General features: G+C 50.2%; 1 protein-coding gene across 1 annotated transcript; it reads left to right on the top strand.

Moving 5' to 3' along the window:
• The first annotated feature begins 6,281 nt into the window (after positions 1-6,281).
• Positions 6,282-15,244, top strand: RBM14 (RNA binding motif protein 14). The gene is made up of 3 exons (XM_007944717.2): positions 6,282-6,618; positions 12,801-14,268; positions 15,037-15,244. Exons 1-3 carry the CDS (start codon positions 6,282-6,284, stop codon positions 15,242-15,244), a joined length of 2,013 nt encoding a protein of 670 aa, XP_007942908.1.
• Positions 15,245-15,861: the final 617 nt, after the last annotated feature.

Here is a 15,861-nt window from a genome sequence, read left to right as displayed (position 1 = left end):
ACTTGACTGCTAACCAGAAGGCTGGCAGTTCAAACCCACCAGGAAGGAAGATGCAGCAATCTACTTCCGTAGTGATACTGCCTCAGAAACCCAAGGAGGGGTCACTATGAGTCGGGCCCAACTCGACGGCACAAAACAACAACAACAAGATTGTTGGCTGTGTTACTAGACATAAGCAGGGAACCCAGAGCTCTTTCCTGTTTGATTTAAAGCTGGGTACTCAGTTATGTCGCCTCCCTCACCTGGGTTTTTGGGTGTAATTCTCTCTTTTTCTCTGTCACTGAGATACCTCAGGTCCTTTTTGAAATAGATAATGTATATGTGCTTATTTTAGAAGAATTAGAGGGGAGTTTCTGGGGGCCTGGAGGATGGTCCCCAAAATGGGATATATTGGGTCCCTTAGGGTTGAGAACCACTGTTTAAAATATTTGTAGAGAATCATTAAACACAGTCCGTGTAGGAAGTAGTCCAGTCTAGGAAATTGTGTGAAGACTAAGATGCTCCTGATCCAGGCCCTTGTCCTCTCAATCACCTCCATGCGTGTGACAGCTGGACAAGGAATAAGGAATACCATAGAAGAGCTGATGCCTTTTGAATTGTGGTGTTGGTAAAGGGTATTGAATACACTATGCACTGCTAGGAGAATGAACAAATGTGCCTTGGAAGAAGAAGTACAGACAGAATGGTCCTTAGAAGCGAGAATGGCCAGACTTCGTCTCTCATACTTTGGTCCTGCTGTCAGGAGAGACTGTTCCCTGGAGAAGGATGTCATGCTTGGTAAAGTAGAGGGTCAGCGAAAAAGGGGAAGACCCTCAGAGATGGACTGACACAGTGGCTCCAGCAACGGGCTCAAGCGTGGCAATGATTGTGAGGATGCACGTGACAGACAGTGTTTGGTTCTGTTGTACACAGGGCAGGGTCACCGTCAAAACCGACTAGACTGCACCTGACAACAACAGGAAGTTGTGTGTGTGTGTGAACCTCTTAGATGCAACTTACGTTAACATGGAGTTCTGAGTGTTATTTTTTTCTATCTAGAGCTAAGCCCACTGTGATTCTAGTATTTGAAACAGTGGCTTGATCCATTGTGTCTCCCATACTGCTATTTACAGTAAACTTGGGTTAAATAAATGCACTGCTTACAATTCCAAAACCTAAGCACAATTCAGGACTCCCCTTTAAGTTTTTGTCTTTAATGTTGGATGACGAGGGTGCGATAGACTTGAGTATTTCCATTTTTGATGAGGCTGCAGGGAAGCTCCAAGATAAATTTCGCTTTCAACCACAATTGCTCATTCATTCTCATTGGAAATGATGTTGCTCCCAACAGGACGAAATTGATTGTTTGGGGGCAAAAATATCGCAGATATGTGTCACAGATTGAATTGTGTGCCCCCTCCCTAAATTATGTCGAAGTCCTAATTCTCGTACCTGTAACTATGACCCTGTTTGGGAATAGGGGTCTTCTTTTGTCACAGTGAGGAGGTCAGACCAGAGTGAAAAACCATGCTCACTGCCATAGAGTTGAATCCAACTCCTAGCGACCCCTCCTTGGGTTTTTGAGGCAGTATCTCTATGGAAGTAGATTGCCCAGTCTTCTTCCAAGGAGTGGCTGGTGGGTTTGAACCGCCAGCCTCCTGGTGAGCAGTCAAATGCCTTAGGCACTATGCCACCAGAGCTCCTCAGACCAGAATAGGGCAGGTCGTAAATCTAGTCCCTTTGAGTAGTGTCTCATGAAAAGGGCAGAATACATACAGACACACACGGGGAAGACAGACTCACGGGAAATGCAGCTCCTCTAGATTGAAACATGCTGGGCATCACACAAGAGATTTCAAACACAGTACAAGAAAAAGAATGCCAAGTAGCTCATTAATAATTTTTATATTGATTTCATGAAGAGATAAAATACACCTCCTCCTCACGTAAGGACTGTCTCGTTATCTGTCATTTCACATTTATGACAAAAACCTACTGTTGAACTATTTTGCTCATTAATGATGAGCATCAAGCAGTGAGGAACACCATGGGGTGCGGTGAGAGTAACGCTGGCTGTGACATCTAAGGTTATGTAGCAACTTGGCTGGGCCATGATTCTTAGTGGTTTGGCAGTTATGTCATGATATAATTTGGCAATTATGTAATAATGTAATTTGGCAGTTACGTAATGATGAAGTCATCCTCCCTTTTGTGATCTGATGTGGTCATCCTCCATTTTTCCATAATGCTGTTTTGCATAATGACTTGGCATTGGGAACCTAACCATGTTGACAAGTGAGGCAAACCCAACCAAACCCACTGTCATCAAGTCGATTCCAACTCATAGTGATCCCCGTTGGATTTCTGAGATGGTAAGTCTTTATGGAAGTAGATTGCTCAGTCTTGCTTCCACGGAGTGGCTGGTGGGTTTGAACCACCAACACTGTGGTTAGCAATGTGCTAATTTCCGTTGCTGCTTTTACTTTTTAAAATGTGACTATCAGACAACTTAAAGCCACATGTGGGTCCCACTTTATCTTTCCAGTGCACAGTGCTGTGGCTCTAAATCCCACCAGCACTGTGGGAGCAAGCAAGAAGTGTCCTCCATGCTACCCTGAAAATGGCTGTGCTTGTTGGGTGGCTGAGAACTTACTGGGGAGTCTCTGGGTGGGACAGACAGTTAAGCACTTGGCCATAAGCCAAAAAGGTTGCCATTTGAAATCCCCCCCAGAGGTGCCTCAGAAGAAAGGCCTGGTGATCTCCTTCTGAAATATCATTGAAAATCCTATGGCGTCCAGTTCTACTCTGAAACACATCAGATTGCAACTGATTCCTCGTGTTTTAAGGCCCTGTTGATTTCCTGATCTGAGAACACTGCCAGCAATTCGGATTTGGGGAGATACTCAAGTGGTGCCCCTCTTTTCTTCCATACAAGTCCCTTTAAAAAATGATAAAAGAATTACATGCTCACAGTTAAACTAAAAGATATGGAAAAGTATTAAAAAGCTGTCTTAGTTATCTAGTGTTGCTATAAGTGGATGGCTTTAACAAATTTATTCTCTGACAGTCTAGGAAGCCAGAGGTATGAATTCTGGGTCCCAGCTCTAGGGGAAGGCCTTCTCTCTCTGTCTCTCTCTATCGGCTCTGGAGGAAGGTTCTTGTTTCCTTTTAACATCTGAGTTCCTTGGAGATCTCCACGTCTTGGCATTAGTCTTTCCCCTGAGTCAAGGAGGTTCTTAACATAGTGGCCCTGGGTCCAAAGGACACACTTTGCTCCTGGCTTTACTTCCTTGGTGCCACTGAGGTCCCTACTTCTTTCTTTCTCCTTTTATCTCTTATGTTGTTGTTGTTATGTGCCATCGAGTCGGACCCGACTCATAGTGACCCCTCCTTGGGTTTCCGAGGCAGTATCACTATGGAAGTAGATTGCTCCATCTTCCTTCTGAGGAGTAGCTGGTGGGTTTGAACCGCCAGCCTTCTGGTTAGCAGTCAAGTGCCTTTAGGCACTATGCTACCAGAGCTCCTTATCTCTTACAAAAGGTGATTAAACCAAACCAAACTCACTTCCATCGAGTCAATTCAGACTCACAGTGACCCATCTACCAGCCGCGGAGTGGCTGGTGGGTTTGAACCTTCTGGTTAGTAGTCAAAATGCCTTAGGCACAATGCTACCAGAGTTTTGAAAAAAAAGAAAAGGATGAGAAAAAATTCACTGCACCAGGACTCCAGGGAAACTCGCCTTACATTGGATTAGGCTGTGAGTAAGGGGGATGCATCCCACCTAATCTCCTTACAACTGATTGGATGATTACATGAGACCACATCATAGGGGATGATTCCATCATTACATAACCGCCAAATTGTATCATTACATAACTCCCAAGTAACTGAGAATCATGGCCTAGCCAAGTTGACCTAGTTTTGGGGGGACACAGTTGAATCACTTCCAACCCCATCTCCCCTAAGGCATTTGACTGGTAACCAGAAGGCTGGCGGTTCAAACCCACCAGCCACCCATTGAAAGGAAGGTTGGGCAATCTACTTCCATAGTGATACCATCTCAGAAACCCAAGGAGGGGTGGCTATGAGTTGGATCCGACTCTATGGTAGTTGTTATTGTTGTTGTTATGTGCCGTTGAGTCAGCCCTGACTCATAGCGACCCCTCCTTGGGTTTCCGAGGCAGTATCACTACGGAAGTAGGATTGCCCAACCTTCCTTCCGAGGAGTGGCTGGTGGGTTTGAACCGCCAGCCTTCTGGTTAGCAGTCAAGTGCCTTAGCCACTATGCTACCAGAGCTCCCTCTATGGCAGTGATTTTTTTTTTCCTTTTTCTTACCAATTTGTAGTTCTTTGTAATCAACTTTATTGTTATTGTTAGTCAGTTTTCGAGAGTTTCGAGAGTAGAGCTGCCCCATTGGTTTCTTAGGGTGTAAGTTTTATGGGAGCAAATTGCCAGGTCTTTCCCCCGTGGAGCCACTGGGTGAGTTAGAACCACCAACTTCAACTGTTGTATCTTAACTCTTTAGACTCCCAAGTTCCTAAGTATCTTCAGCCCATTCTCTCCCTTGAACTCGACACAAATCTAATTGCCTATTGGATTTTAACTTAGATGACTAAGGAGGCATCTCAAACTCGTGTCCAAAACTGAATTTCTGATCTTCCACAGAAAATCTACAACTCCTCCAATATTCCCCATCTCAGTCATGGTAACTCCATCCTTCTCATCGCTCAGGCTGAAAACTTGGTTGTCATTCTTAACTCTTCCTTTACAGCCATGACCCACATCCAGTTGCACATTGTGCTCACTCTACCGTCAAACCACATCCAAACCTGACCACTTCTGCCTAGTTCTACTGTGACCACTGTGATTAATGTCACAATCATCTCCCTCCTGGATTTTTGCAGTAGCACTATTATGGGCTGAAGAGCAGCTAGAACACTTCTAAAACCACGACAGATAGGTCAGACAGCCTCTGCTCCATGCCTGCCATGGACTTCCAGGCTTTTTCAAAGTGAAAGCCAAAGTCATCTCAGTGTCCCCCAAGGTATCACTATATATCTGCCTCCTTGGACATTCATGACCTTTGCTTTTCTTGTTATTTACTCTGTTCTGGGCTCCAGCCATACTGCCTCTTGCTGGTCCTTGAACTGTTGGGATGTGCTGTGTGGACTTTTTGACTGGAATGATCTTCCCCCGGACATCCACCTGCCTGATTTGCTCTCTGCATTACTTTACGTTTTATTTATTTTGTTTATTGTCTGTTTCTTCCCACCAGGATGTAAAGTCCAAGAAGCCAAGGATTTTTGTTCTGTTTTATTCACTGCTGTATTCTCGTTCCTGTTCACACACCAGGCACTCAACACGAACTTGGTGTATGAAATGCAGGCGAGTATTTCTCGGAGTTTGTTCCACAGCTTTATTTTTGATGTCTTCTGCCATTCAAAAAGAAATGTTCTCAAACCTGTAAGTTTTTAGATTTTTCTTGTTTCATGTTTTTTCAGGGCTCAATTTTGGCTTCCTCAAGGACCGCTGTTTTCATCTGAGTTTTAATATTATTAAACTTTCTACTGTGGAAAATTTCAAACATACAAAAGGGAGAATCACTTCATAATTTCCCGATTGGAAATCCCAAAAGGGTAGAAACAGGGTCTGATTTTACATTGTCTCCAGCGTCGGTTGGGACTTAAGCGAAAATGAATTCACAGCACGGGGGTTTCTCCCGGGCAGATGCCGGCCAAAGCAGTCCCGGGATGGCACTCCAGGGAACCGTTTCTCGACTGCAGGCGTTCGCCAGTTCCCTCCCGCTAGGCCTGGCCTTCCTGGGGACACTACCACCTCCGAGAGCGGGTTTGACCAAAGCTGCCAGGATGGGAGGACACTGACTTGAGCTGAACTAAGTTTTTCCTCGGGGCTCGGCCCCACCCGGGCCAGAGGCCGCCTCGCAGACTAGGCCTCTAGCCACCGGCGCTGCCCGCGCGCACTCTCCGTTTCCGTAACCCCACACCCCTCCCCCCGGCAGTGGCGGTTGGTCGCGCGCCGTCGTCTCTCTCCCACCCCCTCTGCTAACGAGCGGGCTCTAGCCCCTCTGGGATTGGCTGCGCCTGAGCGCACCTCCCTTTTGCTTCTCTGATTGGCTATCGGCCGAGCGGGATGCGGGTCCCCATTGGCTGGATCAACGCGCCTGCGCGGCGGGGTTCTCGGTCGCCAGCCATTCCTGTGGAGGACTGCCGGTCGGCCGGACGTCTCGCCTGTCGCTGGAGGAGAGGTCACGGCTCTCCAGGAAGGCGGCTGCGGCGGTAAAATGAAGATATTCGTGGGCAATGTCGACGGGGCCGATACAACGCCGGAGGAGCTGGCAGCCCTCTTCGCGCCCTACGGCACGGTCATGAGCTGCGCCGTCATGAAACAGTTCGCCTTCGTGCACATGCGCGAGACCGCGGGCGCGATGCGCGCCATAGAGGCCTTGCATGGCCACGAGCTGCGGCCGGGGCGCGCGCTGGTGGTGGAGATGTCGCGCCCACGGCCGCTTAATACTTGGAAGATTTTCGTGGGCAATGTGTCGGCTGCGTGCACGAGCCAGGAACTGCGCAGCCTCTTCGAGCGCCGCGGACGCGTCATCGAGTGTGACGTGGTGAAAGGTAACGCGGAGGCGCGCTCGGGGCGGGCGCGCGCGGGCACTGCTTGTTAGCCACGCCCCTTTCCCTGGGGTCGGTCACTGCGCGGTGGGGGGGCCTGCGGGAGCGAGGCCGGAGGTGTTGGGGCGCGTTGGGCCGAGTCCCCCTCCCCTGCGGCCCGGGCACCATTCACCCCGCGGGAGGAAGCGGCTCTGAGTGGGCGAGCCGAGCTGCGGGGCCGGGGACGCGCCTGCGAGACTTGCGCGGGGACCGGGGGCGCGCCTTCCCGTCGTCTCCCGGGCCGGGCACCGAGCGGAAATTGGGAAGTGACGGGCACGAGCCGGATCATGGAGCGGGGAAGATTTCGCCACTTCCCCACTTCTCTGCAGACGTCTGTCAGAGCAAGGGAAGAGGGAACAGGTGGGGGCTCACGCCCCAAGGCCGCCCTCGTGTTCCCTCCCGATGAATGCTCCCCAGCGGAAGGTAACGGGGCCCTTGGACGTTTCTCGGGCTGGGATCTCTTAGGATTGTCTGGCCGGGGTCTACCAGAACAGTTACTCGCGGGGATAGGAGGGGCCCCTTCGAACCACCTTGGACTTTGACCATCGTTGGGTGGGTTAGAATGGCAGGTCCGCGCTGTCCAAACCCTCAACCTTGGGTTTTTCTCTGTGGGCTCGATTCTACGTCTATAAGCTGGAAACCCCGACCTTTCGCATGTGAAACAGTCTTGTTTTAGGGAGGACCTCTCTCCGTGGCCTTTACTTGCCAAGCCCGTGCCCCAGGGCAATGTCCCCGCTTTAGTCATTCTTTTATAAGCTTGGTGACTTTGCAAGGGTGCACAATTTGTGTGTGTGTGGGTGGGGGGCGTGCAAGAGGTCTTCGTTAAACATTAGCTAAACGTGATTTACTTACTAGTCATTGCTTGAATAATCGAGTCCTCAGGTTGGGTCCCTAGTTTGCCTTTTCCTCGGAAAAAATATATCACCATAATTTAGGCCTGACTCCCCTTTCAAGGCCCAGTTGCCTTCTTTCATAGTCTGAGCTCTTTTCCCCTGAAGGCTTTTTTTTTTTCCTTCTTTTTTGTCCTATCAATTTTTGGGAGCTCTGGTAGCGGAGTGCCTAAGGCACTTGACTGCTAACCAGAAGACTGGGGCTTGTGGTTCAAACCCACCAGCCACTCCTGGGAAGGAAGGTTGGGCAATCTACTTCTGTAGAGATACTGCCTCGGAAACCCAAGGAGGGGTCTCTATGAGTCGGTCGGACTTGATGGCAGTGAGTTTGGTTTTTTGATTTTATATCAATTGTTGGCTAGATGGGGTGGGACAGCCCTTGTATATGTGACCAGCCTCTAGTCCACTGGGAACAAGACCAGAGTTAACTTTGTCTGCCAGCTTCAAGGACGCAACTTGGGAGTATCTGCTGCCTTGCTCCTGGTGTTAGAGTTGTGGGTACTCGTACCTGTGTGAGAAGTTTTTGAGTATAGGAAATAAATGTTGGTGCAGGTTGTTATTCTCACCGAGGTACTTCATTTGCTGTCCTGGAAAGGCCCTCTTTTTGGGCCATTCCTTGTCCTGTCTTTAAGGGGGAGAAGCATAAAACGTTGTAGTCTCTCGTTGTAGTTCTATGTTAATACTGCGTTCTGCTTCCCTCAACTCAGGTTATGTGAGTTCACGACTGTCGGAATTGGGCTTTCCTGCTGAGTGCTCTGAGGCAGGCTATATAGAGTGCATGGATTTTTGCTTTTGTTAATTTTTTTCTCCTTTTGTGTAAGAATGGGAAGGGCTTCAGATCAGACACCCGAGCAAGACATGAATGGTGTTAGGATTTTTTTTTTTAATTGTGATTTGGGTGAAAGTTTACAGAGCAAATTCATCTTGCTATATAGGATTCTGGGAGCTCTGGTAGCATATAGTGCCCAAGGCACTTGACTGCTAACCAGAAGGCTGGTGGTTCAAACCCACCAGCCACTCCTTGGAAGGAAGGTTGAGCAATCTACTTTCGTGTGATACTGCCTCGGAAACCAAGGAGGGGTCGCTGTGAGTTGAGTCGGACTCGATGGCACACAACAATGTAGGGTTCTTAGTGTTCTCTGTTTAATTGACCTACTAAGTTTTTTTTTTTTTTCCCTGTGGTTTTGAGACAAGGTGGCTCCTGGGCTGGAAGACTAAAATGTGGCGTCTGGGGGCAGTCCCTTTGGAATTCCTGTGGTCCAGAAGCCTGCTCTCTGCCGGAGAAAGCTGGGCATTTGCCTGAGTTTGCTCAGGGCCAACACTGAGTTATGGTGTGAAGAGTATATACTTGCATAAAGCTTCTAGGCCTCCTGGCTGACTCCTGTGGGAACTGGAGGAATGGCTTTGTACATCTTGTCTTTAAATGCTTGGGTGCTGGAATACTTTGACCTCCTTGGGGTGAAGTGGCATTGAGATGTTACTTGTAGTCATGCTGGAGTATATTAGAGCTCTTGACACACTTTGATGATGGGAAAAGTTTGGGCATCCTGTCCTCCAGTGACACCTCTTTGTCTCTTGGGTGGGGAGGAAAGTGAGGTTTTTTAGTTGGAAATACAGTGAAAGAAGCTATGACTCAAAATAGGGAACTCATTTCTTGGGCTGAGAATGGGCATTTGATTGAGTATTGGCTGTGAGGTCTTTGAAAAGCACAGAAGCTTGGCACTGCACAGGACAACCAGTTCTGTTTTATTTCATAGGAAAAAATAATAACAGTTGCTTGGTTACCGTAGTAGCTTAGATATGATTTGATTTGTAGAGCAAAAAATCTCCATAGCAACATAGATTGTAACTACTCTCTACAGTCATGTCCTACTGGGTATTCAAAATTTAAGTATGAGAGTCACTGGGAGCTTCAGGCAGGAACCATTTCAGATTTCCAGGCAGGTCTGACAGGCCGAGCAGGAGAATATCTCCTTTGCTTCTTTTCATGGGTGGCCATTCTTTCCTCCTACGCAGAGCTTTACAGTTTGAAGTTAGAACTTTTTCCTCTTCTCAGGATAGGAAACTAATTTTTCTGGATTCTCTTAATTTTGGTCCTGGAGGACTTGGGACCATTAGGAGAGCTCTGCAAAATATTGCTTGCTGGTGCCTTCAAACACGTTGGGTTTCTTTCAGAGGTCACTGTTCTTGCACTTACTCTCTAGGTGTGTGGGTCCCTGGAGTTCTCTATGTCCTTGGTTTTTCTTCACTGTCCTAGGAGGAGTGGGGTTCCTGGACATTATTGATAGTACCTTAGTAATTGATTGTCTGCGTCTCAGTTCGGCTGTTCTCCATGATGGTACTTAGCCCTGATGTTCTTGAGTCAGATGGACAACCTACACATACTTCCCTCCAAAGTCAGGCTTAGGAACTTCCTGGTAGAATTTGGTTATAATTGTATCAGATTATTTTTTTGGGGAGCAGTTACATAGCTCATCTGGGTGGTCAGTTGAATTGTACATCTGAGATCTCAAGTTCAAAACTATTCCATCACTTGGTGTCTTAATCTCAGCTAAGTAGGGAGTAGACACTTGTAAACCCATTGATATTTTTGTTGGGTGTTTTTCTTCCTTCATTCTAGTCTCAGGAATATAATGTAGTTCCTTAGTATTCTGAGCTTTTTCTTCCCCTTTTCTTAATCTGCCCGGATGCCTACGGGCTCCTGTGACTCTTCCTGTTTCCCCTTTACTTTGAATGGGGCCTTCCTGCCATTGGCCTCCAGGTGGTTTTGCTGGTTCCCTGAGGGTCAGAGCTCAGCCTCTGCTTTAAAGCTGTCTCAATCTGCCAATATGTGCTTGAAGCTCACTCTGCCCAAGCTGGAGATGAGAGCTCGTGATGGGTCTAGTGTCCTGTGCCTTGGTTGAAGGACCACTTCAGCTTTGTACAGTTGGTAGACAAGGAATCACGCTCTGGCCACGGGAATGTGAGGACAGAGAGTTGTGATAATTCACGTTGGTTTTCTGTTATCTCTGGTGAGTTCCAAGTTCACAGGTACAGATGACATCATGTGGCTACTGTTTTATTAGAGGCAAAATACAGTGCACTGTAGGGAGGTAAATCCTACTTCCATCGAATTGATTCTGATGCTTAGTTGTATTGTGGACAGAGTAGAACTGGCCTGTAGGGTGTCCAAGGCTGTAAATCTTTACAGAAGCAGACTGCTTCATCATTCTCCTGCAGAGTGGCTGGTAGTTTCAAGCCACTTGACCTTTTGGTTAACAGCTGGATGCTTTAACTACTGAGCCACCAGAGTGCCTCGTTGGGAAGTAATCCTCTGTTACTCCTGGGGTTCTGTGGCATTCCTTCTTGCTATATAGCTCTTTATATTTTACAAGGCACTCTTGTCTTCTCATTTGAACTTCCTAATGCTGAGGTCAGTTCGTCAGAGAAGTAAATTGTACGAGCCTCAAAATCTTGGAGTGAGTCAGTGACAGAAATTTGGACTTAGAACTGAATTTTTTTTTTTTTTAACTCCTAGCCCAGGACATTCTATGCCACCCTTCTCGCTGCTGTTTGCTGACTGTTTATTCTTCCAGCGCGAGGGACAGCTCTCGATTCAGAGACATGACCTCTTCTATAGGAGGTAGCTAGTGAGGATGTCTAGTATGAAAGTTTCTGAAAAATAAGATACTTGTTTGGAGGCTGTGACAAGGCCTTCTCTGAGACTGCAGCCTTTCCATGCAGGTGGTGGTTCATTTCTTAAAGCTGATCTTTAACGGGGGAGGTGGAATCCTGGTGCTTGGGATTCCATCTTCAGGTAGTCACAGGTCCAGAATGGGGTCACGTGTGTGGGTTTGTGTCCCACAAGCCCGAACCTCCCATTGTTCTCCGTATCTTCCTCGCACCATTGTAGTTGGTGAGTGTGGGAGAGTAAACAAAACTTCCCATGCCCCCCTGTCCTACAGTGCTCTCATTGCATTTGGTGGATAAGTAGGACTTGGAGCTCAGCACCCTCAGAGATTTGGGGCCTCGGAGAACCTGCCTGGCAGAGGCTGCCAGCTGCAGTAACCAACCTCTTTTCCTGTAGCTGCGAAACCAGATCTTTCCTGTAAGCAATCTGCTCTGTGAACAGAGGCCCAGGGGGTAAGGAATACTTCTGTCCCTCGAAGAGGAAATGGTGGAAGATAGAATATGTCCTGAGTGGGAGGGGACTTGGGCCTGAACTTCATCAGGAGGCTTAGTTTCCGTTCCTGTACCTTTCAGGAGATTGGCTTACATGGGGTTCAGCTTCACCCATTTTAAGCTTAAATTTCTAGTCCTATTTAAGAGCTCTGCATTATACATTGACTTCTCAAGAATGTTGTTGTTACGTGCCGTCCAGTCAGCTCCAACCAGTAGTAACTGTGTACAGCGGAATGGGACACTGCCCAGTCCTGTGCCACCCTCATAAATCTTTCTATACCTGAGTCCATCGTTGCAGCCACTGTGTCAATCCATTTACTGAGGGCCTTTCCCCTTTATTTTCAAGAATAGGTTGGTATAAATAAGTAGTACGGAAGAGCTGGGATTCTGGTCCTGGCTGTAACCCTTACACTACCGTTATGGTTTAGGGCAAACCATATATAAATTCCCTGAGCCTGTTTGCCCACCTGTAAAGTGGGGCTTATGAACCTTTGCCCTGTCTACTTCATAGGAGTATGGGGAAACTGTGAAGTGCTGTGCAAAAAGGGGATTGATGCTGTTGGAATTCTGTGAACTGCTTTTCGCAGTCTAGTGCCCTTGTCCTGATTGGACACTGGGCTGGGAGATGGGCCATGCAAGCCATGAGCGGTCCTTGGTAGCGTTGGCAAGCTAAGTAAGCCTCAGGGAGGAGCAGTAGCGGTAGTGTTGACGAGCTCGGGTTAGAGGACACGGAATGACGCAGTGGTCCAGGACCCCTTCCTGCGTGTTTTCTGATGGTTTATACTTACAGGAGGTGTGAAGATCTTTATCCTGTGTTGCAGTTCATCTTTGCTCTGTCTTCTGTCACCAGGAAGTTGGGTGAGGTGGCAGGGGAAAGGGGAGACTGAGGAGAAGGCCACAGGCAAAGGTGACTGCGTGGGGCAGTCCGAAGCTTTGTTGTTTGGGAGCCACGTTTATGACATACTCCTTGAGAGAAGGGTTGGAGGCCTGGAGGTAGCTGGCAACAGCTGGGTGCTGTTGTGTGTCCAGTTTGGGAGCATCGGGTAGCATGCCCTGCCCCCCTAATTGCTAACCCTCTGTCTGCTGCTTTATCAGACTACGCGTTTGTTCACATGGAGAAGGAAGCAGATGCCAAAGCCGCCATCGCGCAGCTCAACGGCAAAGAAGTGAAGGGCAAGCGCATCAACGTGGAACTCTCAACCAAGGGTCAGAAGAAGGGGCCTGGCCTGGCTATCCAGTCTGGGGACAAGACCAAGAAACCAGGGGCTGGGGATACGGCATTCCCTGGAACTGGTGGCGGCTTCTCTGCCACCTTCGACTACCAGCAGGCTTTTGGCAACAGCACTGGTGGCTTCGATGGGCAAGCCCGTCAGCCCACGCCACCCTTCTTTGGTCGCGACCGCAGCCCCCTGCGCCGTTCACCTCCCCGAGCCTCTTACGTGGCTCCTCTGACGGCCCAGCCAGCCACTTACCGGGCCCAGCCCTCAGTGTCGCTGGGAGCTGCCTACAGGGCCCAGCCTTCTGCCTCTTTGGGTGTTGGCTATCGGACTCAGCCCATGACAGCCCAGGCAGCCTCTTACCGTGCTCAGCCCTCTGTCTCCCTCGGGGCCCCCTATAGGGGTCAGCTGGCCAGCCCTAGCTCCCAGTCTGCTGCAGCTTCCTCGCTCGGCCCTTATGGTGGAGCCCAGGCCTCAGCCTCGGCCCTCTCCTCCTATGGGGGTCAGGCAGCTGCAGCGTCTTCTCTCAACTCCTATGGGGCTCAGGGCTCCTCCCTTGCCTCCTACGGTAACCAGCCATCCTCTTATGGCGCCCAAGCTGCCTCTTCCTATGGGGTTCGTGCAGCTGCCTCTTCCTACAACGCCCAGGGAGCAGCTTCCTCCCTAGGTTCCTATGGGGCCCAGGCAGCCTCCTATGGGGCCCAGTCTGCAGCTTCCTCACTAGCTTATGGGGCCCAGGCAGCATCTTACAATGCCCAGCCTTCAGCCTCTTACAATGCCCAGTCTGCTCCCTATGCTGCACAACAGGCTGCTTCCTACTCTTCCCAGCCTGCCGCCTACGTGGCACAGCCAGCCACAGCAGCTGCCTATGCCAGCCAGCCCGCCGCCTATGCTGCACAAGCCACCACCCCAATGGCTGGCTCCTACGGGGCCCAGCCGGTTGTCCAGACCCAGCTGAATAGTTACGGGGCTCAAGCATCAATGGGCCTGTCAGGCTCCTACGGGGCTCAGTCGGCTGCTGCGGCCACTGGCTCCTACGGGGCCGCAGCTGCCTACGGGGCCCAGCCTTCTGCCACGCTGGCAGCTCCTTTCCGCACTCAGTCGTCAGCCTCACTGGCTGCGTCCTATGCTGCCCAGCAGCATCCCCAGGCTGCTGCCTCCTACCGTGGCCAGCCGGGCAGTGCCTACGACGGGGCAGGTCAGCCGTCTGCAGCCTACCTGTCCATGTCCCAGGGGGCAGTTGCCAACGCCAACAGTACCCCGCCGCCCTATGAGCGTACCCGCCTCTCCCCACCCCGGGCCAGCTACGACGATCCGTACAAAAAGGCTGTCGCCATGTCGAAAAGGTACTGTATGCCCCCCCGCCTCTGCCCCGAGCTGGGGCTTAGGGCAAGGGGCTAAGGTTGGCAGGGGAGGGAAATGGGAGCCATCGGCCCCTCCCTCGGTCTTCTCTACTCCCGTGGGGTGTCCAGAGGCTGAGAGGGTGGTTTCTGTGAACTTGTTCTTGTCACCAGGGTGCAGGTAGAGCATACTGCTCGGCCTGGGGCGGGGCCAGCTAGGCTGCCTGGGTAAAGAGGCACCTGTCTAGGTTAGCCCAAGTGCCATTGGAGCTGCTACCTGCAGGATGTGACTCCTAGCATTTCCCACTGTCTCAAGGATTCTTAAGCCTGTCACGTGGTTGTCCTGGCTTTTGGGGGGTTGTGTAGAGCACTCCCTTTGGCTCTCACTGGCTGAAGGCAGGATGTATGAGGTGCGTCCACTCTGGGAAGCTGGGGACCTTGCTTTCGTCCGCCGTTTTGTTGATAAACAACCAAGGTCTTTTTGTGCAGGGCCCAGGGGTGGGGTAGTTTGTTTGTGGTTTGGGACTGAAGACCACCATCCACCTTGGCCAGTTGAGAAAGACTGGCTTCCGTGGCGGGCTTGGTTTCCCACTGAGTTGCACCCAGGCTTGATTTCTGGGCCTGGATAGGGTGGTGAGCCTTCTGACAAAATCGTGTTTGTTGGAGACCAGTCTGATCACACCCTCCTGAGCCCCGTTGGCATCTCCCCCCATGCCCACCTGGAGTCCTCCCCTCAATTGTCTCATTCACCAACTGTCTTCTTCTCTCGACTAGGTATGGTTCCGACCGGCGTTTAGCCGAGCTCTCTGATTACCGCCGTTTATCAGAGTCGCAGCTCTCGTTCCGCCGCTCGCCGACAAAGTCCTCGCTGGATTACCGTCGCCTGCCCGATGCCCATTCCGATTACGCACGCTATTCGGGCTCCTATAATGATTACCTGCGGGCAGCTCAGATGCACTCTGGCTACCAGCGCCGCATGTAGGGCCGTCCTGGGATGGGCACCACGGGGAGGGGAGGAGAGGAGAGGAGAGGTGGGACAGGGCACAGAGCCAGGTTGTAAGCACTGGGCCTGTACCTCTCCGGGCTGCGGTTTTTCACCCCCTGCCTGTGGGCCTTGCACAGAGACGGCCCCTTTGAGTGCTCAGCAGTAACTTGCCTCGCTCCTGCGCCTCAGCAGTGTATCTTGCCACTGGCTCTAGATCTGCAGTTTCCCCTCTCCCCTGACTCCCATCTCTCCAGAATGGGGATTTCTTTTATGTTTTTATTTTTTCCTGGCTCCCTTTTATTTTTGTGCGCGATATTTAAGGTTGTCTGGATGGGGAAGCAACCTGCAGCTGAGGTCAGCGGCGCCTTTTTCTTTTTAGATGTGAGGGAGGCCAGGAAAGGGTTCATTTAACCATTTCCTCTGCGCCACGCTGTGCCAGCAGTCCGGGACCCTGACTTTGTCCCTCCGTAGACTTTGTTGAGACTGGGTTTCTGTTGGGACAGTCAGTTGCTTTAGGTCCAGATCCCTACTGACCACTGATGTTCTAGCTGATGTTGAATGGCACAGTCCCACTTCCCCATCTCCCCAAGTAGGTGGTGTTAGAAAACCTGAAT

The sequence above is a fragment of the Orycteropus afer genome, unplaced genomic scaffold (assembly GCF_000298275.1).
Source record: "Orycteropus afer afer isolate SDZICR_OR568_19922 unplaced genomic scaffold, OryAfe1.0 scaffold00130, whole genome shotgun sequence".
Lineage (NCBI taxonomy): Eukaryota > Metazoa > Chordata > Mammalia > Tubulidentata > Orycteropodidae > Orycteropus > Orycteropus afer.
The sequence above is the reverse complement of the archived record's forward strand: the minus strand, read 5'-3'. Positions and strand labels throughout refer to the sequence as shown.